At 38.1% G+C, this 26751-nt stretch overlaps 2 protein-coding genes across 2 annotated transcripts; both read right to left on the bottom strand.

Moving 5' to 3' along the window:
- Positions 1-1915: 1915 nt before the first annotated feature.
- LOC116260605 (S-type anion channel SLAH4-like) lies at positions 1916-3177 on the bottom strand. Its single transcript, XM_031639056.1, has 2 exons — positions 2335-3177; positions 1916-2257 (listed from the first exon to the last, which is right to left on the bottom strand). Exons 1-2 carry the CDS (start codon positions 3175-3177, stop codon positions 1916-1918), a joined length of 1185 nt encoding a protein of 394 aa, XP_031494916.1.
- Positions 3178-18365: 15188 nt separating this feature from the next.
- LOC116260604 (S-type anion channel SLAH4-like) lies at positions 18366-19633 on the bottom strand. The gene is made up of 3 exons (XM_031639055.1): positions 19297-19633; positions 18785-19236; positions 18366-18707 (listed from the first exon to the last, which is right to left on the bottom strand). The coding sequence occupies exons 1-3, from the start codon at positions 19631-19633 to the stop codon at positions 18366-18368; spliced, it is 1131 nt and encodes a 376-aa protein (XP_031494915.1).
- Positions 19634-26751: the final 7118 nt, after the last annotated feature.

The following is a 26751-nucleotide window of genomic DNA, read 5'->3' as shown; positions in this document are numbered from 1 at the left end:
TTGAGGTTAACAGGTAAAGCCAGAAACCATTCCTGGCACCTTTACTAGGAGTAATCAGATGAAAGACTACAGTATTATACTACAAATTATCTGAGTAATTGAATATCATCTAGATCCTGAGTACCATAAAACAAAATTGCCCTGGGTCTTAGAAAGATTTTAACTTGAAATCTGTGTAGATATTAGAAGATTGATTAGGGTTTGCAAAAGAAGCGAGAGCTCATAATGGACGACCCTTTACACTGGCTGCTGTAAAGGGTATTTTCATCATTTCAAAAAAATTAGCCATTTAATTTTTGTTTTCCTTCTTTGCGCTTATGAAGGGGGCCTAAATTCTTTTTGTAGAGAAGGGATTTTTTAGTCATTTTTTCACCTAGTGCATGCACCAGCAGCAGCAGTGCGTGCATAACCCGCTTCCTCCCCATGAAGCTTGTTATGTGCCCACTCCAATGCTCAAAAAAATGTGCACAAAGGTATGCAATGACCAAAATAACTTTATTAAAATAAAATAAATCGATTGTGAGAAAGTAAAAAAGTCTAAAATATTCATTATTTTATAAAAAAGCTTAAAAAATACCCCATCATTCCTTTGGTGGTGTACACGCAACCCAATCTATTCTACCCTGAAGGTGGGAGTTCAGGGCCCAACACCGTCCACACACTCATCCATATAGTATTCTTCTAATAGCAATACAGTAATGTTCAGGTGAATCGCCCTAAATACTAGTCTTAATTGATCAATTTTCAATTAGAGCCGTACTCAAGTATAGATGGTTGGATCATTAATTAGATGATGCGGCCTTTGGCCGTCTTATATTTCTGATGTTGTGGAATGTCTTTCTTAGTTGGCCTTCTAATGTCAGTTTGGGAGAAGGATGATGGCCCATTTTATATGTTTCTTGTCCTGAAATGCTTTTCATATTCCACATGGTATTGACTTCAGTGTGAACATCATCAATGTACTAATTCTGAGAATAGCAAAATGGGTGTTTCTCTCCATCATCATATTCCCTTGGTTGATCCTGGATTTTTGGTTTTGCTTCTATAAAACTTCCTTGTTATATTTTCTGTTGAGAACAGCAGCACTGTTGCTTCTATAAAACTTTCACCAATATCAATGTAGAAAACAGAAAAAGAAATACTTTGGTAGATGATCAAATGTTTCATATTTTACTTGCATCAGTTTGAACTTTACTATTCAAGTAGCAATTTCTTGTTGAGAAACAGAAGCTGACTGACGAACCAACAAATAAGCCCATCTCTGAACTCTTGTGTTTTATAAAAATCAGTCTAGTAGTGTGCTTGTACCTGAACGGTATATGTAGAGATACTTTGAACTGCAGACTATATTATATACATGTGCACCATGTAGGCAAAATACATGCAAGGATATCTGAGAGGAGACCTTCTAATTGTACAGTTCTCCTGAACTTTTTCATTTAATAAAAAGAACGTACTGCATCTCTTTTCAAAAATTTTCCAGCTTTTTGGACCAACGGTTCTCCTTAATAACAGGGACAGGTATCATCTTTCTCAGTTTAAGTCCATGGGCTTCTTGATCACTGCTAGAGAATACCTATGTTGACCGCTACATCTGAACTCAGGTTTAAATCCGAGTAATATTCAATTCAATGGCAGTATTAATACCTTGCCTTTGCTGTAAAGTTGAAGAAGCGATTCAACCTTCCACGAGGAACTGTCAGAAATCAACTCTGGGAAGGGTGGCGGAGTTTCTAATTATCCTGAGTCTCGTCCAAATTTTAAAACTTGTCAGGACAAAAGAATGGGTGGTGTCAAAAAATGCTCAAGAAAAAAGTGAGATGTTGCTGAAGTTTAGGAGATAAAAGTTGGTCCCTAGACGTAAGAATGGCCTACTGTTTGATTCTTTTTTTCCTATCAACCTTCTGTTTTCTTATCATCTCCCGACTTCCAGGGTGGTTTGGTCGGGAACATGCTCCTCCATGGCCGGACTGGCTGTTGGCGAAGAGATTGGCAGCACTTTTGTCTGCTTAGGAAAGAGAGACGTGTCATCAACGAACACGGCCTTCCTGTAAACGAGTGTGAGCAGAATCAAGGCGAGCGTCATGGCCAGCGAGATCAAGGACATGGCCCTTCGGATTCCATGGGCTACCGCAGAACCCACTTCCAACGAATACTCAGCTGATGAGAGTGCAAGCGTCGTGACAGGGAACACGTATGCCCACCACGCAGAATTGAATTTCTTCATTGCTTTTGCGAAAAGAGTTGGCCTCACAATCTGTGATCAAGGGAAAAGTTTGGTTACTATCATGAAAGTTGGATGATGTACAGTCTGAAGGTTTTTAGCGAACTTACCAGCATCAAGAAGAGGAAAATGGAGAGGAAATGGAACATCTTGCAGGCGGTGTCGAAGTGACCGGAGATGGAGGCCCAAGCCACGGAAGCCATGCTGGGGGCCGCGATCGACAGGAAGATCGCCGGCTGCAACCGTGCAGGCGAAGAAGCGTTGCACGGAAGCCGCTGGTACAACGTAACGAACACCACCAGGTAATGTACGATACCCACGGAGAACAAGAATAGGGCGGGTTCCATCCAGTTTAGCCGGGCCGCGGCCTGGGCGGAGGCGAAGTTGCCGATGAGGGAGAGGTGGGTGGAGGGGTTGGCGACGGTGGAGAGGAAGCGCTTGCCCTTGGTGAACCATTGGCCGTAGATCTTGACCTCCAGCAGCAATACCGCCGCCGTGCAAGCGCACCAGAGGGCTCTTGAAATGAGCGGCGCCAGGTGGCCCCAGTTGATGAACTTGCTCCCTCCCAAGCCGCTGCCGCTGCTCCTCTCATGGTCGTATCTAAAAGGAAGCAGGCACTGGAGGAGCAAGATGGCGGCGATCCATGGGGCGAAGAGGTAGTTGACCCTCCACCGGTCGAGGAACTCGGCCTTGACGACGTGGAAGTGGAAGATGGATTTGAAGAGGTAGGCGAGGGAGGAGGAAGAGAGGACGAGGGCGGCCAGCAGCCAGAAGGATTTCTCGACGATAGAGTTGAAGAGGGGAGGCCATGGATCGGAGAAGGAGCCGGAGCTGAGGGTCCTCCAAAGGAGGGCTTGGCCAGCGAGGGCCATGGAGACGCGGAAGAGATCTGCATGGAACCTCGCCAAGAAGGGAGAAGGAGGGTGACCAGTCTCCTGCTGCATCCTCGCCATGGCCTTTTTGTTCGTGCTAGTAAGTGGGGAGCCTTTTGAATGTATATATAGAGGGAAATTTGAAGAGAGAGAGAGAGACAAAGAAAGGTCAATCATCTTCAGCCGTGTTTGCTTTCAACAGTTCACACGCATTGGATTGTGCCACGTGGAAGAATACATTGTTTTCGAATGCGAAGGATGGGAGTCAAATGAAGGTGGCTATAGTCCAAGCGCCGCACAGTTCACCAGTCCTTGCCTTCTTTTTCTTTCTAGAATGATCCTCTCTTCCTCTTTGATATATATCTCACAACATGTGCATCGATGCATGCAAGATTAAAGGCCACAAGTTTATTAGGCAGCTTTGGTGGTAGTGAGGTATATATATACATATATATGTATATGTGTGTGTGATGCTGATGAAGACGCAAGACTTGAATGTGAGGGCATATGGAATCAAGGTTTCAAGCATTTCTTTTGAGACTTCTACCTTTTAGGGTGTGGAAGCCGGCTTTGGAAAGAATTGTTTGTCTGGATGTGTAGAAAGGATTTTTTTTTTAAGGATCAAGAATTCAATTTATATAAAGTTTTGACGGTCTAAATGTCAAAATATTTATTTTTATACATATTCGCATAAGTTGATCTATCAAAATTTGTTTTCTAAGTTTTGAAATGTGACGACGACCAAATTTATATAATCTTAAAACTGTGAAAATATGTGGAAGAAGTTAACTTTAAGACGTAAGTGTACAAAAGTTCTGCAATCGGCTGCGACGATATGCGACTCTTCCTTTCAAAACGAAAAAAAGCGAGAAGTTCCTTTTGGAGTTTGTTTATGATAAAGAAATATTGAATTCCTTTGTTCGTTTAAGCGTTCCAAATGAAGCCTTAAGGTTGAATTTGTCAATTAATCAGGAAATTTCCGAAACACAAATAAGATTTCCTATAGTTTATATATATATATAGATATATGAAATCGCCTTTTGACTCAAATTGGCCGAGCTGTTTATTTTGGAGAACCGACTAATTGAGCAATTGATCAGTTGAATCGATTGTGAATTGGGGAAATATTAGAACATTCATTATTTTTTAAAAAAAATGAAGAAATGTATAATAATTTATATAAACAAAAAAGCTCTTTAAATATTTAAAACTAATAAAAAATGGCGCGTGCTCCTGCATTGTCCACTAAATCCAAGGGGCATGCCAAGTGATATGATTTAGGCCAATCTTTGTAACATTGGTACATCAACGAGACCTTTCGTATTAATTCTACCGGATGGATTGTTACTTGTTGGATCCTTACCATTTGAACCTCCAGCTAAAACATAACATGTAAAATATAGCAAGTTTTTGTTTCCTATGTCCATTTTAAATATTAATAAGATATTAGTTGAGACTCAGATAAAGCTGGCCAATGCAGACTAATAAACATGAAAATTATCTTTGTTGATAGCATTTTAGTTTTTTCTTTTCACATGACACTACCCTAAGTTAGTAATAACCTAAAGTTAATGATTTTTCATTAATGGTGTAAAACTTGAGTATATTTTTGACAAAATCCAAAAGTTAAGTATGCTTTTTTAATGACCCTCAAACTTTAATGTGTGTTTTTCCAAGTTCTTAGTAGCTGATTTTTTTTTTCCTTTTACCAATTAACACCTGCACATGGGCAAAGGAACAAGGAATTGAATAGAAAAATCGCATATATGCTGAGTACTTCTGAATCGCAGTATGTTGTAGACCAATTATAATTAAATTAAGCGAGAAAAGAAAGAATTTGTCCAAACAGTTAAGACATTTGTAGACAACCGCCGAGGTCTGGAAGAAAATTGGAAAAAGAAAAATCGAAGAAAAATTTGTCAAAGAAAAGACATGTTGGTAAAAGTTGTCTCCGATTGACTCCATTGTTCAGACTGGTTTAAAATTAAACAAAGAAGCCGAAGGATACAGGAGTCCAAAATATGGACCGGGCAGATATGCGACTTTTACTTCCATCAAACTTGTTGGTATTCAACACCGCATGCATGCACGTACATATAATATAAAATAAAATTAATGCATTTCTTATTGCAATTTTTCCAGAGCTCAAGGAAAGCAAATCTTAGAAAAGCAACTTCAATATGAACAGCCCAGTCTAGCTAAACTGAGGGGAGTGTAGTATGGTGGATCTCAACCCACTACCAACTACTTCAATTCCTGCCAAGTAGAAACTATATATGATTCTATGAAGCAAGACAGCGAAGCATATGACAAACAATATATATAGTTTTTTCTTGGATTATCAAAAGCTTCAATATATAATTGCTCTTACATCTCCGGTCTTGCATCATATATGCGTACATTGCTGATATTGCCCTAGCAAATACATGCATATGTGCATGAAATATTTCCGCCATTGCCACTTCTAATGGCAGGATAATATATTCTACGCAGCTTTCAAGTCCTGCTCTTTGAATGTTGACCTTCCAATAGCTGAACTGTTTTAAAAGCTAGTTCAAGGTGTAATCTGGTCAAAACGACTGACACAAATTGAAGAGACAATATGAACAAAGTAGGTAGAGACGGTTCTAGCAGCGTGAATATTTAAGAACTACTAGCAGCCTGTGTACATTGGGACCTAGTGGGGGAGTTGTACACACTCTCATATTGATAAAAGGGCGTCTACAAGAGTAGAAAAGCAGGAAAAGTGATCTTTCTAGCACACAAATTGCTTATTTATATACTCATATCTCAGAATTATTGACTTATATACATATTGGTGGCTTCAAAAGTCTATAATTTATAGTACCCTCAGCTAGAAATTTCTAACACAACCGCTAACAAGTTTTTCAAGTTTCTTACCCAAGGCGACACACAACAGATTGACTTGGAACATTGATTTCATAACATGACTACTAGTTATTGTTGATTTAGAAAATTCTCCATGCCTTCCACCTCGGTATGAGTCTAAACTTGGCTCCAGACTTTTCTTTGGCACAATGGTGAGACCAGCAGACTTAGACCTCTGTGCGTACCTTCTAGAATTGTGGTTGGAGATGCAGCGTTAGCTTGCTTGAAGGAGCGATGGTTAATCATGATCATTGAACCATGGTCACCCGCATGACACCGGTGTCCTGTCCCACCTAGTAGCGAAGTTACATGTCTGCTGATGTGGTTAGGGGTGAACAAAAACTGAGTCGAGCATGAGTTCAATCAACTTGAGCTCGGCTCGACTAATGAAACATTGAGTTTGACTCGAATTGAGCTCGAGAATAGCTCGACGGAAGCAGCTCGAGCGCGAGTCGGCAGTTACGTGTTGAGCTCAAGCTCGACTCGATTGAGGTTCGACAAACTTGTTTGAATAGAATTGATATTCATCGTTATGTGTTGGATCAACTCGATTAAGGCTCGATAAACTCGTTTGAATAGAATTGATATTTATCGTTACGTGTTGAGCTTGAGCTCGAGCTCGAGCTCGACTTGATTATAGAATTGATATTCATCATTACTTGTTGAGCACGAGCTCAACTCAATTGGGGCATGACAAACTCGTAAACTTGTTTGAATATATCAACTTCATTAAGGCTCGACAAACTCGATTAAGGCTGAAGCTCGACTCAACAATTAAGTGTTGAGCTCAAACTCAACTCGCTTATTTAAATGAGTCGACTTATGAACTCAAGCTCGACTCTTTAAGCAAATGACTCGACTCGAACTCATCACCGTTGTTCATCCCTAGGTGTGGTATGACGATAAACAGCGAAGCTACATGTGTGTTGGTTTGGCATTGCGATGAAGCTGAACCTGGTCCAGCCATATGTGGTGCCCATGCCGACTTAAGTCAGTGAATCAAAGTGCCCCTCAGGCAACATTTTTGCCGGGGAAGACGCAACAACAATCAAAATTTGGTACCTTAGGAAAAATAATTTAAACCATATCACCGACCAATCAACGGGCCAAACTATATATAAAATTAGCAATCCTTTGTCCAATGTATAAAATGTGCATGCTTATAATAGTTTGTCAATTGTCATTGTGTTTGGAATAGGTTCCAAACACAGTAGAGTTGTTCACTTTGAATACAATAAATAGAAATTCATTACATATATAACGTACCAACTGTGTTTCCACGTACATTGGGGAACAAAAAGCGCATTTCATATGCTTCACATGAATCTCAAGGTTGGGTTCTATTGAAGTCAAGCCACATGCTGAGAAAGTGAAACCAAGTTTAGCATCGGCTTTGAGGTTTCACACACTATTCTACAACATATGAAATGAGTGTACCGTGTTCCTCATCTATTCTACAGCACCATTTTCAAACATGTACCTGTTTTGAAGATGACTTTTTGGGCACTTTGCAGAAAGTATTTGCTGTTTTTGGTCACAAGTTATACTCACTTCTCCACAGACTAGACTCTGTGTGTGTGTGAGAGAGAGAGAGAGAGAGAGAGAGGGATCTATAGATTTCTCTATTTAGGTTTTAATGGAAACACGTGTTTGTCTCTCTCTCTCTCTCTCTCTTCTTCTTCTCCTTTCTCTTTTACCATAATCATTATTTCGACTTGGATTTTAATAGATCATAAGGTCTGAAATTAAGAAACTTTTTAAAATTGGCAGATCTTAAGGAGGAAAATGTGTGTGCGAGAGAGTGTGAATCAAACCACTTACGTAAAGACCAAACCACCTAAAATAATTAAAGATTAGAGGAAGCATATATTAAGTCCACTACTTTAAAGTTTGATTCTAATTTTATTCATCAAAAAGTTGACAGCTATTATAGTACTATCAAATTTCTAATGATAAAAAATTCAATACTTTTTATGAAAACTATTTGTATTAAAGTATGGTATGGTTAATTTATATTACTAATTAAATTAGTATTGGTTAATATGTTTAGTACTATGTTCATGTTTTACTTAAAATGTTTGTGTGTGTGTGTGTGCGTGCGCGTGCGGAGAGAGATTAGCTAACCGACCATCTAGTGACCGTATACGGTTCTAGCATCATCCCTTCCATTACTTTTTAAGTTTTTCTCTACAAATGTAATCTAATGGAAGTATATTAAGGTATCAAACAATAAGTTTTAAAGAAAAAAAATTTAAAAACTCTATAATTTAGAAAAATAGTGAAGAAAGATCCAGTAGATCGATTTGTAAAATTTTAATAATTAACGGCCTTTGTATTGTCAAGTTATGATAAAATCAGATCTAGACATAGAAAAAACGTGACTGTTATTACTCTTATCATTTTTTTAATATCTATATGCAAAGGCTGAAACTAGCTATTACTGTTCATGTTGATAATGGTTCTTTCATTCTACCAGTTGTGAACGCGGATGCGCAGACTATAATTTATAATTTATAATGGTCATTTTCGTATCTTCCTCTTCCTTTTTTTTTTTTTGTTCTTTATAATTTATAATGAGCTCGATAGTTTTGGGCCGGCCCCTTAATTAAGGGCATATTTGACTGCCCATATCTGTTGTCTGGAATGCTCAAAACATAAGTACAAAGCTCAACCTAACACGCCATTGTATTTATGACTTCTCGGCATGTTGTTACGGATGTCACCCTAATGTCATGGACAGAATTAGGAATTTTTTATGGAGGAATCAAATTATAGTTTCAAAATTTTGATAAGGCCCGACATATTAAGGGCCCCTGCCTTGGACGCCCCCCCTCTTCGGCCTTTGACCGGATTGGAGGGGCCCCTGCCTTGGATGCCCCCTCCTCTTCGGCCTCTTCCTTGGACGCCCCCCCCCCTCTCTCTTCGGCCTTTGACCGGATTGGACTCGAATTGAATATTCAACCAACTGCTTCATACAGACGTAAAAAAAAATTAACATCTGATTAAGAAACTAGATCGTATTTAGATTTAGGAAATAACCTTGCATACTTCTAATATCCATGCATACGTTTTGAAAGTCTGTCCTTAACATATCGTGATGCAGCTAAAATTTGGTTATTTATGTAAAAATCTGATTCGGATTCAGACGTAAAAGGAAAACTCAGGTGCAAATGAATTTTGGATTGTGAATTTAAAAATCAGATTAAACTATGACATGACATCTTCTCTTCAATCATATTTGAACCGGAATTCAAATCCAAATATGTGGGCATCCAACAAATCCAAGTTCGTAGAGAGTACATCTGATTGAAGCGAATCCATTGACATTCCTAGCTAGACTTGACTCAAAATTTTGAAAATATTGTTTAAAATATGCCAACCCTTTTCAAGCAATTAATACATCCCTATAAATGAGATTAGGCATGTTGACGTAATTAAGTGGACATTTCGCGACTAGATCAAATCAACAGTGTGTTCTTCAAAGGCATACTCCGATAACACGATGACTTTCCAATATTTCCGTGTTCTTTTCAAACAAAGACCTTCTAATTAAGTTGATCAATGTTTGGTACTGCTAATTAACTTACGTGCCCAATCAAACTTAGCTTGCCTTCTCACGTCTCATGCCATGATCATGGAAAAAGGAAGATTATTGTCTCAATCTGACATCTTTCATAGAAAATGCTGGCTACTACTGTTCATAAATGTGAGACATGTTTTCTGAAATCATAGTCAAATTCTGGTCTGGCTGTTGAAAATGAGGTCTTTCTAATTTTATACAATTTTTTCTAGACTTGAAGTTCTCTTCCGGTTTCCCAAGTTAAATTTTTTTAGGATTAAACTAATTGAACTTGTCGGTTTGATTGATCAAAGCTGCTAGAACAGGTAATGATAAATTAATCAGATAACGAAGACCCTTACCGTGAAGAAAATCTGCGACAGATCCAACTTCTCCTCTTTTTTAATCTTCTGACGTAGAAAAGATGACGAAAGAGAAAGAAACGTCGCTTCCAATCTTTGCCCATTTCCTTTGGAGACATTCGTTTTCCAGTCTGAAGGAGATCCTCCAATTTATTAAACACCATCGCTGGCGTCATAAAAATTTCTTGATATGATGTCATCTAAGTTTTATTCGTTTCTTCAAGCTGGGTTTACGAATTCTCAGATTCTCAAATTTACCAAAAGTCAGAAAGTTTATGCTCCTTGCTGAACAATAAAGGCCAACATTTTTTACTTTCATCGAACATTTAAATTAATTTAACGGAGCCGATATTGACTGCAGTGCCAAAGACGCGTGCATCCCTGCATTATTGTGACTCTCAAATTCATTCCTAACATTCTAACTCCTTTAACACAAGTTAATCATTTCTATGCCAAGAACTTATTTCTCCCTTCTATTCAATCACTTCTTTCCACTGTTTCTTTTTATGGTACTTTTGTCATTTTGTTTGAAATGAAAACCAATTTAATTATGAGCCCCATAACTTACTCAGCTGAAAGACAAAGGTAGATTTGTCGACACCAATAATGCAAAGATGCATTTCTGATCGACCAATTGGAGTACTTTGATTTTAATCAGATCATTTTTCAAAAGGCAATAATGGTTCTTTCATCATTTTGGTATTTTCCTTTTCAGCTTTCACATGGATTTTGATGCTAGTTATGCACATGTATGAACAATTTACACTTTTCTTGGATTTACTTTGTTTAATCTGCATATATGATCATTCTGAAATATATGTTATATATATGTAATTATGTGTGTATATATGTATTCGATATATCGATATAAGTTTAACATGAAAAAGAGTGCAAGATAAATTAAACATTTAATTAAGGGTGAGATGCACAGATTTGTCAATTTTATTGTGACTAATGCCTCTTGTAAGGAACGATGCTTGCTTGGTCTATAGTAAGCCAACTATTTTAATGTGGCAGCTAACTGATAAAGGAAGGTTACTATTGCTTTGATCCTCGTAAGAATTTTTGAAAACTGAGTGGCCCTTCTAATGCTCTGAACTTGGACCTTGGAAACTTTGGAAAATTATTTCGTTATGATAGTATTGTTATGTCATCGATTTTTGACGATTTTTGCCGAGACCGCAGGTCGATCTTTTTTTGTTTTTTTTTTTAAGAAAATTTGTTTGAGAAAGCAATTGCGTAGTTTATTTTATTATTGCAACGGTTATTTGAGAATTACATGGAAAGGTTGAGGTGCTCTTTGATGACTGTCAAAACTTCAGCGGTTTTGTAGTATCGGCCTTATTTATTAGGCGCTGATTTGTAATTTGTTCTTTTTGCCGTTAGGGCTTCAAGCAGGCGGATCTCTCCCGCGAATTCCCGTTTCAGCGAAGCAGGAGGTTCATTTCTCTTCCACTCTCGGTGAGTCTTTTGGGCATATACCGCCGGCCGCCGGTGAAAGGTACATCTATTTCTCTCCTGTTTTATCTCTCTCTCTTTCTCTCTCGCTTTCCCCGGCACCCTTTTCTCCATTCCGCCCATGACATCCCCTCATCAGTGTGTTCACTGTCAGCACTTCAGCAGCATTCATCTTCTGCCAAGTTCGGGCCAGTGGACTGAAGTTAAACGACCCTCTTGCTTCCTGCGTGTTCCCGTTTCAGGTCATATTTCTCACCTGCTTTCTTTCTGTTCTCTCTGGGACTCTGTTTTTCTCTTGTTTTTTCCAGCCCCCTCTTCTCCATTCCGCCAATTCTTCCGCAGCATTGTCGAGCAAGTGGCACGCCCGAAATAAAAAAGCGTAATACAGCAGAGGAGTTGCTAAATTTGCAGCTGCTGCTGAGGCTGCCGATGATCCATGAATTATGGTTCTTAAGCTTTTCTTTTTTTATATATTTTTGGGTTCGGCTTTTGATTCTGCAAGTTGCATAGCTTTTTTGGGCGTTATGTATTATGTCGACTTTAACAGAGTCGTCAAATTCGAAAGTACCTGAATGTGTTTGTATGACAATCATCAAAATAATTGCAAGAGAAGTCGTTAGCAAGTGAATCCCGTTATCGTGGGCTTCTTTCCTTGTCCACACTCATGAGTAGCAGTATTGCATCATTCAGCAAGTCATCAACCTGAAAAAACTAACGACTGCTGAGATAACAACATACTCAAGGCACCAAGAAAGCATGTCATTTAGAAAAAGTTGCTCTGGTTTCCCATGCCATGTTTTTAATATATCAAATAAGTCGTCAGCCGAAGCCATAACTTGCCCTAAACATTAGTCTTCTTGGCCGCGTGATGGCACTGCAGTTGTGAATGCAGCGTATGCGTTCACAAGGAAAATTAGCACTAACTCACATGTAACCCTAGATATGGACAACCTCCTTGGTTGTATGTTTGGTCCAAAGGTTCAGGTACTTTCCATTGGACTTGGGAGAGTAGTACCTTGTTGGTCTGACCATGTGAGCACATCCCAAACATGTCATTTTCTGCCCACACCATTTGACCCAGAGAGCATTCCAAATTGCATAATGTGTTGAAGCTGCCCATTGACTCACACAATTTGTCCACACATTGCCCCACCTTGCCATGCTTTGACGTCTCATTATAACAACCCGACCCACTCCCGGGTTCGGGCCCCTGGTTCGACGGATCCCAACCCGCCCCCTAGCAATTTCGGTTCCAATCCTAAAAAGGCTAGGAACCAGAACAATCATCTCATTAATAGCCTCCCATTATAAGCCCTTGAAGATTCCTCACAATCTTCGATACGGGACTAAACTTCTGGGGTGTTACAATCCACCCCCCTTAAAGCACACGCGTCCGCGCGTGTGGGACCCCAGGTCCGAGTGTTGAAACTGCTCTGATACCACTATAACAACCCGACCCACTCCCGGGTTCGGGCCCCTGGTTCGACGGATCCCAACCCGCCCCCTAGCAATTTCGGTTCCAATCCTAAAAAGGCTAGGAACCAGGACAATCATCTCATTAATAGCCTCCCATTATAAGCCCTTGAAGATTCCTCACAATCTTCGATACGAGACTAAACTTCTGAGGTGTTACACTCATGCTGCATCCCCTTCTGATTAGCTGTACATACAGCCAGTCCGCGACAAGCCGACACCTGCAACAATGTTTCCTTGTATTCTACATAAGCCAGCCGGTCTTTTGTTAGTCTCTGTTTTTTTTTCTTAGTTTCTAAATCCCCCACCCAAATTTCATCAGAAAATAAATGCATTGAAATGTTGAATTTTTTTTCCACCAATTATGTCAATTTCGATTTAGATGGTTTTGAAAAAGAAAAGGTTGCAGAACAGTCTCTTGGTGCATGTAGAGAGGCAAACTGTACGTTTGGAATTAGGCCGTGGGTTCTGCCTTTACTGAATTCAACTTGATTGGATTATGTGTAGCCAGATTTGTACGCTAGCTACCTTTTAAATCAAATATTTGACTAGCATAAGGTCCGATGTTTATATCCAAACCAGGACATATTTTCCTTGGAATGCAGCCAGATAGCAGATTCAGATTGAGTTATGAAATCGAATACCCTATTTGAATCTGTATTTGATTAGCAATGGGATATGAATTTCTTTACCAGATCCAAATGAATGGATTCAAAATAAGTTCAGTAATAGCAATATCATATCCATTTACACAGGCAGGTCTTGTAATTGAGTTCACAGGTTATTCCAGGTGCCATGTTAGATCATAATGATAGGTACTGGCTTCCCCAACGCCGCTGTTTGCCTCCTACCGAAAAGGTTGATCAAATTCAAACAATTAATGGGACTTTGGGATCAAACTAAGTACCTTCATTATTGATCATAAGGAGACATTTGATCACCTGCTGAACCAACCATGAGAGGCTCAGTTTTCTCGATCAGACATCGCGTTTGAAAGATGAAACATATTTCATAATTGATGCAGAGAAAAAGATGGTGCAAGAAGACATGGCACTCTTAACATCCTTCAAAATTCCTGGTTTCAAATGTAATCAGTTCCCAAGATAAGATTGTTATGGATGAAACTGTTACAGCTATGGCTAAGGCTGATTTTCTCCTAAAAATCAATAGAAACTATACTAACTTGGGCCTGCAATAAAGCAGTTATGCGATCAAAATGGCAGCAAAGCAAGTCAAGAAATCAAGGGGCTGTTATCCAAATAATTCAGAAATAGATCCATCTTGTATCTGATCCTCTTGCTTATCATTGTAACGAAGAAATCTATATATCTGCTATTGGCGTGCAATTTATCTCTAAGGTTGGCAGATGCCTTTGGTGGTGTAAACCAAGTTAAATCTTTTCTCTTCTGTTTATTCTCATTTTTCTTCATCAAAACCAGCCTGATCAAATATTATTTAGCTGGGCTAACAGAGACTACGAAATTAGATGTATTTTCACGTGCACCGTTCTAAATTTTTGTTTGGAGCACAGCGTACAGACTCCATGGAAGAGCATAATAACTATAAAAGAGGTTGACAGGTCAACCATATGCAATCGGTTGCATCCTACAAGGTCTTCACCGCGGTCTATTGAAATGGTTTCTCATTCACCATCGTTTGTTCCCCTTCCTGGAATTGCACAATTACGACTGTTGTCACCGTCACGGGCCCTGAATTAGTCAACAGATTTGGTGCAAAGCATGATTAAAATGTTGAATAATCGATTTCGGTTGGCTAATTTTGTATCTTGTACGTTGAACATTCTCTTTCTCTCAACAGTCTATTATGATATGATTAGATGACTCATATTTACTTATAAATACATCTCTCTCTCGGAATTTTTTTTTTTTGACATTTATAGGAGAAATAGTTAAAAGTATATAATAACTATAGCAGACAAGTTTCGGGTGTGCGTGCCTATTTCTCCTTACTGTAGCTTTTTCTTCTGATATTTAATGGAACGAAGTGTCGCTTAACATATATATTAATAAATCCATTACTAAATATTTAATAAGGAGAAAGACAGATAAAATGATATCGGTTCAAATCCTTCTGTCATCTGTTATCTAGCCCTCATGCAGTTCAATGTAATGGGGTTGCGTGAGAAGACATTTGGATGGGCGATGGCTGTTGATATATGTATATTTATATAGAAAAACATATCTAATAGTAACAAAGCTGGCCACCTTGCAAGACGTTAGAAAGGCAAGGAGGAAGAAATGAAATCAGTGATTACATGATCATAATATCAGTGATTGCATGATCATGATAAAGTCTTTCACATAGTGGTTGCGACCATCAAGCAAATTAAGGACAACGTTTTTCACAGGAAGCCTCATCGCAAAGAATATGAGTAACTCTGCTTGTAGTTGCAGACCACACCCAACATCAAGTTGTAAGGAACCAAACATTACATAGAAGTCGCCTTCTATGGATGACTAGCAAAGGAAAGGTCCCCTGATGACGCCTCTTCCAACCTAATGCTTTATAACATTCGCTTCCGGCTGTGATATAATTATCGCCTGAAAGGGTCCGACCATCTGTTCATTTGATACTTTTTATGGTTCTCTTCCCATTTTCTTTTCGCTTTTCACAGATCCAACATTGCATAAATGGAGGTCATTGTCTGAAACTACTGTTTGGTAAAAAGTATGAAGGTCTGTGTGTGATTTGCATGTACAGATTTTGTAAAGATCGATTTCAAGAATAGTGATGTCTTTAGTTCTTTATGCTTATAGAATCATACTCACATTAATCTATTACTCTTTTTTAAGATCTGACTTGTTAATTCATTTTTGAAAATACTTAACACATGTTTTAAGATCAGACACTCTAACTATGGATCAGTTATCGTTTGTATTGTTGGATTGTTCACTATTGAACATTAAATGAGGAACCAGATAAGACTCAGCTATCTACATTGTCATCTAATGAGAAGTTTATAAGATCAATTTCTCTAGACACACCCCACAAACTTAAATAACATGCCGTTAGTTGTGGCCTAAGAATTGTTTGGTCCTATCAACTTTTTTTTTTCTTTACAAATATATCCATTAGATACCATATCTAAATGTAGAGCACTTAAAATTAAATTGACGTTTAGATCAGATTCTATACAGGTTTTAGTATTCACAATCTTACATTGATCGTCATAAAAAGTCCATCCCAAACATTTTGTTCATCACTTTTTTTAACTTGAATTTTCAAACATTTCGATATACTTTTGCGGTTTGGAAAAAAAAAAGCTTGAAATACCAAATGGCACACCCATTCCATAAGTTTAATTTGAATTTAACAATATAAACTAGCTCCATGAATACAACGGAGCGTCCGCCTGTATCCCGTTTTTACAAACCATTCACCTACTACTCATTTTTGCAACATATATAGGCATCATGAATAGTAATCTTATAACAAACTTCTGAGTTCCCAATGAGGCAGGTCAGAAATCGCAATACTAAATTATTAAACTTATTTCCAATGAAAAGGAGATGATTAAATTTAAAAACCTCACCCCACCAAAGGGAGAAGGTTATATGTTAAGGTTAACAGTGAAAGCGAGAAACCATTCCTGATACCTTTACCAGGAGTAATCAGATGAAGAACTAGAGTATCATACTATAAATTATCTGAGTAATTGAATATCATTTAGATCTTGAGTAGGATAAAACAAACTTGCCCTAGGTTTTAGAAAGATTTTAACTTAAAATCTGTGTGAGTATTATAACATTGATTAGGGTTTGCAAAAGGAGCGAGAGCTCAAAATGGACGACTCTTTACACAGGCTTCTGTAAAGGGTATTTTGGTCAATTAAAAAAAACATTTTAGCCATTTTTTTTTTGTTTTCCTTCTTTGCGCTTATGAGGGGTGGGGGGCCTAAATTTTTTTATAGAGCAGGGATTCTTTAGCCATTTTCTTCACCTCTTGCATTAACCAGAGCAGTGCGTGCATAACCCGCCTCCTCCCTGTGAGGGCAAAAGCTTGTTATGTGCCCACTCCATTGCACAAAAAATTATGCACGAAGGTATGCAATGTCCAAAATACCTCTATTAAAATAAAATCGAAAAAAAAAACCTTTTAGAAGGACAAAAAAGGATTGTGAAAAAGTGAAAAAAATCTAAAATATTCATTATTTTATAAAAAAAATTAAAAATACCCCGTCACTCCTTTGGTGGTGCACACGCAACCCAATCTACCATCAAGGTGGGAGTTCAGGCCCCAACACCGTCCACACACTCATCCATATAGTATTCCCCTAATAGCAATGCAGTAATGTTCAGGTGAATCGCCCTAAATACTATAGGCTTGATTGATCGATTTTCAATTAGAGGCGTACTCGAGTATAGATGGTTGGATCATTAACTAGATGATACGGCCTTTGGCCGTCTTATATCTCTGATTTTGTGGAAAGTCTTTCGTAGTTGGCCTTCTAATGTCAGTTTGGGAGAAGGATGATGGCCCATTTTATATGTTTCTTGTCCTGAAATGCTTTTCATATTCCACATGGTATTGACTTCAGTGTGAACATCATCAATGTACTAATTCTGAGAATAGCAAAATGGGTGTTTCTCTCCATCATCATATTCCCTTGGTTGATCCTGGATTTTTGGTTTTGCTTCTATAAAACTTCCTTGTTATATTTTCTGTTGAGAACAGCAGCACTGTTGCTTCTATAAAACTTTCACCAATATCAATGTAGAAAACAGAAAAAGAAATACTTTGGTAGATGATCAAATGTTTCATATTTTACTTGGATCAGTTTGAACTTTACTATTCAAGTAGCAATTTCTTGTTGAGAAACAGAAGCTGACTGACGAACCAACAAATAAGCCAATCTCTGAAATTGTGCTTTATAAAAATAAGTATAGTAGTGTGCTTGTACCTGAACGGTAAATGTTGATATACTTTGAATTGCAGACTATATTATATACATGTGCACCATGTAGGCAAAATACATGCAAGGATATCTGAGAGGAGACCTTCTAATTGTACCGTTCTCCTAAACTTTTTCATTTAATGAAAAGAACGTACTGCATCTCTTTTCAAAAATTTTCCAGCTTTTTGGACCAACGGTTTTCCTTAATAACAGGGACAGACATCATCTTTCTCAGTTTAAGTCCACGGGCTTCTTGATCACTGCTAGACAATGCCTGTGTTTACCGCTACATCTGAACCCAGGTTTAAATCTCAGTAATATTCAATTCAATGGCAGTATTAATACAGTGCCTTTGCTGTCAAGTTGAAGAAACGATTCGACCTTCAACGAAGAACTGTTAGAAATCAACTCTGGGAAGGGTGGCGGAGTTTCTAATTGTCCTGAGTCTCGTCCAAATTTTAGAACTTGTCAGGAAAAAAGACTGGGTGGTGTCAAAAAATGCTCAAGAAAAAAGTGAGATGTTGCTGAAGTTTAGGAGATAAAAGTTGGTCCCTAGACGTAAGAATGGCCTACTGTTTGATTCTTTTTTTCCTATCAACCTTCTGTTTTCTTATCATCTTCCGACTTCCAGGGTGGTTTGGTCGGGAACATGCTTCTCCATGGCCGGACTGGCTGTTGGTGAAGAGATTGGCAGAACTTTTGTCTGCTTAGGAAAGAGAGACGTGTCATCATCGAACACGGCTTTCCTGTAAACGAGTGTGAGCAGAATCAAGGCGAGCGTCATGGCCAGCGAGATCAAGGACATGGCCCTTCGGATTCCATGGGCTACCGCGGAACCCACATCCACCGAATACTCAGCTGATGAGAGTGCAAGCGTCGTGACAGGGAACACGTATGCCCACCACGCAGAATTGAATTTCTTCATTGCTTTTGCGAAAAGAGTTGGCCTCACAATCTGCAATCAAGTGAAAAGTTTGGTTACTATCATGAAAGTTGGATGATGTACAGTTTGAAGGTTTTTACCGAACTTACCAGCATTAAGAAGAGGAAGATGGAGAGGAAATGGAGCATCTTGCAGGCGGTGTCGAAGTGGCCGGAGATGGAGGCCCATGCCACGGAAGCCATGCTGGGGGCCGCGATCGACAGGAAGATCGCCGGCTGCAACCGTGCAGGCGAAGAAGCGTTGCACGGAAGCCGCTGGTACAACGTAACGAACACCACCAGGTAATGTACGATACCCACGGAGAACAAGAATAAGGCGGGTTCCATCCAGTTTAGCCGGGCGGCGGCCTGGGCGGAGGCGAAGTTGGCGATGATGGAGAGGTGGGTGGAGGGGTTGGCGACGGTGGAGAGGAAGCGCTTGCCCTTGGTGAACCACTGGCCGTATATCTTGACCTCCAGCAGCAATACCGCCGCCGTGAAGGCGCACCAGAGGGCCCTTGAAATGGGCGGCGCCAGGTGGCCCCAGTTGAAGAATTTGCTCCCTCCCAAGCCGCTGCCGCTGCCGCTGCTCCTCTCATGGACGTATCTAAAAGGAAGCAGGCACTGGAGGAGCAAGATGGCGGCGATCCATGGGGCGAAGAGGTAGTTGACCCTCCACCGGTCGAGGAACTCGGCCTTGACGACGTGGAAGTGGAAGATGGATTTGAAGAGGTAGGCGAGGGAGGAGGAAGAGAGGACGAGGGCGGCCAGCAGCCAGAAGGATTTCTCGACGATAGAGTTGAAGAGGGGAGGCCATGGATCGGAGAAGGAGCCGGAGCTGAGGGTCCTCCAAAGGAGGGCTTGGCCAGCGAGGGCCATGGAGACGCGGAAGAGATCTGCATGGAACCTCGCCAAGAAGGGAGAAGGAGGGTGACCAGTCTCCTGCTGCATCCTCGCCATGGCCTTTTTGTTCGTGCTAGTAAGTGGGGAGCCTTTTGAATGTATATATAGAGGGAAATTTGAAGAGAGAGAGAGAGAGAGAGAAAGGTCAATCATCTTCAGCCGTGTTTCCTTTCAACCGTTCACACGTATTGGATTGTGCCACGTGGAATAATACATTGTTTTCGAATACGAAGGATGGGAGTCAAATGAAGGTGGCTATAGTCCAAGCGCTGCACTGTTCACCAGTCCTTGTCTTCTTTTTAGAATGATCTTAGCTTCTTTACTTTTATATATATAAATATATATATATATATATATATATATGAAGTCGTGTGGTTATATATATATATATATGTGTGTGCTGATGAAGACGCAAGACGGTATCATATTGAATGTGAGGGCATATGGAATCAAGGTTTCAAACATTTCTTTTGTGACTTCTACCTTTTAGGGTGTGGAAACTGGCTTTGGAAAGCATTCTTTGTCTAGATGTGTAGAAGGATTTTTTTAAGAATCAAGAATTCAATTTATACAAACTTTTGACGGTCTAAAAGTCTTTTTTTTTTATACATATTCGCATAAGTTGATCTATCAAAATTTGTTTTCTGAGTTTTGAAATGTCACGACGACCAAATTTATATAATGTTAAAACTGTGAAAATATGTGGAAGAAGTAAACTTTAAAACGCAAGTGCACAAAAGTTCTGCAATCGGCTGTGAGGATATGCGACTCTTTCTTTCAAAACGAAAAAAAGTGAGAAGTTGCTTTTGCAATCTGTTTCTGATAAAGAAGTATTGAATTCCTTTGTTCGTTTAAGCGTTCCAAATGAAGCCTTGAGGTTGAATTTGTCAATTAATAAGGAAATTTACGAAACACACCTAAGTTTTCCCATAGTTCTAGATATATATATATATATATATATATATATATATATATATATATATATATATATATATATATATATATATATATATATAATTCCTCCAGCTAAAATATAACATCTAAAATGTAGCAAGTTTTGTTTTTTATGTCCATTTTAAATATTAATAAGATATTGGTTGAGACTTAGATAAAGCTGGCCAATGCAGACTAATAAACTTGAAAATTATCTTTGTTGATGGCATTTTAGTTTTTTCTTTTCACATGACACTACCCTAAGTTAGTTAGTAATAACCTATAGTTAATGATTTTTTATTAATGGTGTAAAACTTGAGTATATTTTTGACAAAATCCCAGAGTTAAGTGTGCTTTCTTTATGACCCTCAAACTTTAAGGTGTGTTTTTCCAAGTTATTAGTTGCTGACTTTTTGTTTCCTATTACCAATTAACACCGGCATATGGGCAAAGAAACAAGGAATGGAATAGAAAAATCGCATATATGCAGAGTACTTCTGAATCACATCATGTTGTAGACCAATTATAATTGAATGAAGCAAGAAAAAAAAGAATTTAAGACATACGAAGACAACCGCCGAAGTCGGGCAGAAAAATAGAAAAAGAAAACTCCAAGAAAATTTGTCAAAGAAAAGACATGTTTGTAAAAGTTGTCTCCGATTGACTCCATTGTTCGGACTGGTTTAAAATTAAACAAAGAAGCCGAAGGATACAGGAGTCCAAAATATGGACCGGGCAGATATGCGACTTTTACTTCCATCAAACTTGTTGGTATTCAACACCGCATGCATGCACGTACATACAATATAAAATTACGGTGTCAAATGCAAAGGAGCCAGGAAGGAGGTGCTGAGTCGTTTCACCAAACAGTTGGTCGTCACGGCGCGGTCTCACACTTCCTAATTTCGACTTGTCGTCACGTCCGTTGTAGTTGTTGCTCCCAGTTTCACTGAAATCTGACCCCCGGGCCCTGGGACCCAATTCAAGTTGATTTGACATAAACCAACCATTTATATCATAATTTTTCTTTTCTTTTATGTATATATATATATCAAAAGTCAATGCAAGCTGAATAGTTGCTGGCTTGCTGCATGGTTAATATTTAAAAGATTGTTGATAAAAGAACTATAAATAGTCAGTAAAATTATCATAAACCTTTAGCAATGTTAATATACTCAGATAATATATTTTTATTTGAAAAATATTGCCGGATGTCTAAATATTTAAAAATTATAGCTAAAATTGTGACATAAACCATCATTAAAAACATAATAAACCGTCTCTATACCATAAACTATTTCTAGTGTGGCGCTTCTTTGCGTAATGTTTTTAGTGATGGTCTTCAACTATTTTTTTATTCGATAATATTGTCAGATTTCAATATATATATATATATATATATATATATTCCCCTAACAATCTTGAGTTCCATCCAGCCACGACCGTCCACTGCAATACATTGGGTAGATGTTATTAAATAGAACACTTGATGCAATTGCTTCAAGGCATGTATTGTGAGAGGCTATAGGATTTCATCATAGAAATCCACAAAATCTCTCTCTCTCTCTCTCTCTCTCTCTCTCACACACACACACACACATATATATATATATATATATAACGTTATAAAAAAGATAGCGTGGATGCACTTTCTTTTACATATTTAGTTAAGCATGTACATTTCATTAGAAAAAATACATGGGTTGTACTTTTGTTGTGGTCGCTCGTTTTGGCAATCGTTTTTAGAAAATAGATAAGAAAAAAATACGTCGAAGGAACTAAATGAAATAAAATTAATGCACTTCTTATTGCAATTTTACAAGAGCTCAAGGAAAGCAAATCTTACAAAAGCAACTTCAATATGAACAGCCCAGTCTAGCTAAAACTGAGGGCAGTGAAGTATGGTGGATCTGAAGCCACTACCATCCACTTCAATTCCTGACAAGTAGAAACTATATATGAGGCAAGACAACCAAGCATATAACAAACAAATATGTATAGTTTTTTTTTTTTTCTTGGATTATCAAAAGCTTCAATATATGATTGCTCTTGCGTCTCCGGTCTTGCATCATATATGCGTACATTGCTGATATTACCCGAGTAAATATATGCATATGTGCATGAAATATTTCCGCCGTTTCCTCTTCTAATGGCAGGAGAATATATTCTACGCACCTTTCAAGTCCTGCACTTTGAATGTTGACCTTCCAAAAGCTGAACTGTTTTAAAAGTTAGCTCAAGGTGTAATCTGGTCAAAACAACTAACATAAATTGAAGAGACAATATGAACAAAGTAGGTAGAGACGGTTCTAGCAGCATGAAGATTTAAGAACTACTAGCAGCCTGTGTACTTTCGGACCCAGTGGGGGTCCGGGGGAGTTGTACACTCTCTCATATTGATAAAAGGGCGTCTACAAGGGAAGAAAAGCAGGAAAAGTGATCTTTCTGGCACACAAATTTCTTATTTATATATACATATCTCAGAATTATTGACTTTTATACATATTGATGGCTTCTAAAAGTCTATAATTTATAGTACCTTCAGCTAGAAATTTCTAACACAACCGCTAACAAGTTTTTCAAGTTCCCTACCCAAGGCGACACACAACAGATTGACTTGGAACATTGATTTCATAACATGACTACCAGTTATTGTTGATTTAGAAAATTCTCCATGCCTTCCACCTCGGTTTGAGTCTAAACTTGGCTCCACACTTTTCTTTGGCACAATGCTGAGACCAGCAGACTTAGACCTCTGTGCGTACCTTCTAGAATTGTGGTTGGAGATGCAGCGTTAGCTTGCTTGAAGGAGCGAAGGTTCATCATGATCATTGAACCATGGTCACCCGCATGACACCAGTGGCCTGTCCCACCTAGTGGCGGAGCTACATGTGTGCTGGTGTGGTTAGGGGTGAACATGAGCTGAGTCGAGCTCGAGAATAGCTCGACGGAAGTAGCTCGAGCTCGACTCGGCAGTTACATGTTGAGCTCGAGATCGACTCAATTAAGGCTCGACAAACTCATTTGAATAGAATTGATATTCATCGTTATGTGTTGAGCTCGAACTCAACTTGATTAAGGCTCGACAAACTCGTTTGAATAGAATTGGTATTCATCGTTACGTGTTGAGCTCGAGCTCGACTCGATTAAAGCTCAACAAACTTGTTTGAATAGAATTGATATTCATAGTTACGTGTTGAGCTTGAGCTTTACTCGATTAAGGCTCGACAAACTCGTAAACTCGTTTGAATATCGACTTGATTAAGGCTCGAAAAACTCGATTAAGGATCGAGTTCGACTCGGCAGTTACGTGTTGAACTCGAACTCAACTCGATTATTTGAAAAAGTCGACTTATGAACTCAAACTCCACTCTTTAAGCAAATGACTAGGCTCGAACTCGTCATGACCCGAGCTTTAACGAATCAAGCTTGAGTAGCTTGACTCGTTGTTCATCCCTAATTGTGGTATGACGATAAATAGTGAAGCTACATGTGTGCTGGTCAGGTGCCCATGCCAGACTTAAGTCGGTGACTCAATGTCCCCCTCAATAAAAAAAAAAAAAAAAAAACTTGGTGATCCACCTCTAGTCCCATCATGGCAACATTTCGCCGGGGAAGATGCCATGAATATCAAAATTTGGTACCTTAGGAAAATAAATTAAACCATATCACGGACCAATCAACGGGCCAAACTATATATAAAAATTAACAATCCTTTGTCCAATGTATAAAATGTGCATGCTTATAATAGTTTGTCAAATGTCATTGTGTTTGGAATAAGGATTTTTGGGTTTGCACTGGTTTTACGCAGTAGAGTTGTTCACTTTGAATACAATAAATGGAAATTCATTACATATATAACGTACCGACTGTGTTTCCACGTAGATTGGGGAACAAAAAGTGCATTTCATATGCTTCACATGAATCTCAAGGCTGGGTTCTATTGAAGTCAAGCCACATGCTGAGAAACCACTACAGCACCATTTTCAAACATGTACCTGTTTTGAAGATGACCTTTTGGGCACTTTGGACCTCTTCTAGAACTTAATCAGAAAGTATATGCTGTTTTTGGTCACAAGTTATACTCATTTCTCCACAGACTAGACTCTGTGTGTGTGTGTGAGAGAGAGAGAGAGATCGATCTATAGATTTTTTTTTATTTAGGTTTGAATCCTGCTAACTTTCCGGCATGCATTAGGTAGCTGTGATTGGACAGAGTTTAAGATGACTGGAAGATTTCAGCTCCTATATATATATATATATATATATATATATATATATATATATATATTGTTTTTTTTCATATTTTTTTTCCTTCTCTCTCTCTTCTCTTCTTCTTCTTCTTCTTTTCATTTTTACCATAATCATTATTTCGGCTTGGATGTTAATAGATCATAAGGTCTGAAATTAAGAAACTTTTTAAAATTGGCAGATCTTAAAGAGGAAAATGGGCATGTAAAATCCGGTCCCAAAACCAAGCCACCTATAGATATGTGTGTGTGTGAGAGAGTGTGTATCAAACCACTTACGTAAAGACCAAAACACCAAACCACCCAAAATAATTAAAGATTGAATAGAGGAACCAAATATTAAGTCGACTACTTTAAAAATTGAATCTAATTTTATTCATCAAAAATTTGACAGCTATTATAGAACTATCAAATTTCTAATGATAAAAAATTCAATACTTTTTATGAAAACTATTTGTGTTAAAGTATGGTATGGTTAATTTATATTACTAATTAAATTAGTATTGGTTAATATGTTTAGTACTATGTTCATGTTTTACTTAAAATGTTTGTGTGTGTGTGTGTGCGGAGAGAGATTAGCTAACCGACCATCTAGTGACCGTATACGGTTCTGGCATCATCCCTTCCATTACTTTTTAAGTTTTTGTCTACAAATGTAATCTAATGGAAGTATATTAAGGTATCAAACAATAAGTTTTAAAGAAAAAAATTAAAAAACTCTATAATTTAGAAAAATAGTGAAGAAAGATCCAGTAGATCGATTTGTAAAATTTTAATAATTAACGGCCTTTGTATTGTCAAGTTATGATAAAATCAGATCTAGACATAGAAAAAACGTGATTGTTATTACTCTTATCATTTTTTTAATATCTATATGCAAAGGCCGAAACTAGCTGTTACTGTTCATGTTGGTTCTTTCATTCTACCAGTTGTGAACGCGGATGCGCAGACTATAATTTATAATGGTCATTTTCGTATCTTCCTCTTCCTTTTTTTGTGTTCTTTATAATTTATAATGAGCTCGATAGTTTTGGGCCGGCCCCTTAATTAAGGGCATATTTGACTGCCCATATCTGTTGTCTGGAATGCTCAAAACATAAGTACAAGGCTCAACCTAACACGCCATTGTATTTATGACTTCTCGGCATGTTGTTACGCATGTTACCCGAATGTCACAGACAAAACTAGGAATTTTTCATGAGGGAACCAAATTATAGTTTTAAAATTTTGATAAGGCTCCACATATCACTTTCCAAAACTTTATATAGGATATATATTTTTTTTAATTTTACATGTAAATTGTTATTTCTTGTTAAGGGGCATTTTGGACTCGAATTGAATATTCAACCAACCGTTTGATACAGATTTAGAAAAAAAATTAATATCTGATTAAGAAACTAGATAGTATTTAGATTTAGGAAATAACCATGCATACTTCTAATATCCATGCGTACGTTTCAGATGTAAAAGGAAAAGTCCGGTGCAAATGAAATTTGGATTGTGAATTTAAAAATTAAATTCAAATTTGACATGACATCTTCCCTTCATTCATATTTGAATCGGAATTCAAATCCAAATATGTGGGCATCCAGAAAATCCAAGTTGGTAGAGAGTACATCTGATTGAATCTAATCAATCGACATCCCTAGCTAGGTCCGACTGAATAATTTGAAAATATTTTTTAAAAATACGCATGTTGACACAATTAAGTGGATATTTCGCGAGTAGATCAAATCAACAATGTGTTCTTCAAAGGCATATTCCAGTAACACGATGTCTTTCTAATATTTCCATGTTCTTTTCAACGAAGGCCTTCTAATTAAGTTGATCAATGTTTGGTACTGCTAATTAACTTACATACCCAATCAAACTTAGCTTGCCTTCTCACGTCTCACGCCATGATCATGGAAAAAGGAAGAATATTGTCTCAATCTGGCATCTTTCATAGAAAATGCTCGCTATTACTGTTCATAAATGTGAGACTCGTTTTTT

The sequence above is a fragment of the Nymphaea colorata genome, chromosome 9 (assembly GCF_008831285.2).
Source record: "Nymphaea colorata isolate Beijing-Zhang1983 chromosome 9, ASM883128v2, whole genome shotgun sequence".
NCBI classification, from domain to species: domain Eukaryota; kingdom Viridiplantae; phylum Streptophyta; class Magnoliopsida; order Nymphaeales; family Nymphaeaceae; genus Nymphaea; species Nymphaea colorata.
Note: the sequence above shows the minus strand (reverse complement) of the source record. Positions and strands in the feature narration are given on the sequence as shown.

Coding starts and splice junctions, on each gene's coding strand:
- LOC116260605 (XM_031639056.1), bottom strand. CDS start 3,177: ATGGCGAGGATGCAGCAGGAGACTGGTCACCCTCCTTCTCCCTTCTTG. Junction 2,258..2,334: donor TTTTCCTCTTCTTGATGCTG/GTAAGTTCGCTA, acceptor CCTTGATCACAG/ATTGTGAGGCCAACTCTTTT.
- LOC116260604 (XM_031639055.1), bottom strand. CDS start 19,633: ATGGCGAGGATGCAGCAGGAGACTGGTCACCCTCCTTCTCCCTTCTTG. Junction 19,237..19,296: donor CGCCATCTTGCTCCTCCAGT/GCCTGCTTCCTT, acceptor GCGGCTTGGGAG/GGAGCAAATTCTTCAACTGG. Junction 18,708..18,784: donor TCTTCCTCTTCTTAATGCTG/GTAAGTTCGGTA, acceptor ACTTGATTGCAG/ATTGTGAGGCCAACTCTTTT.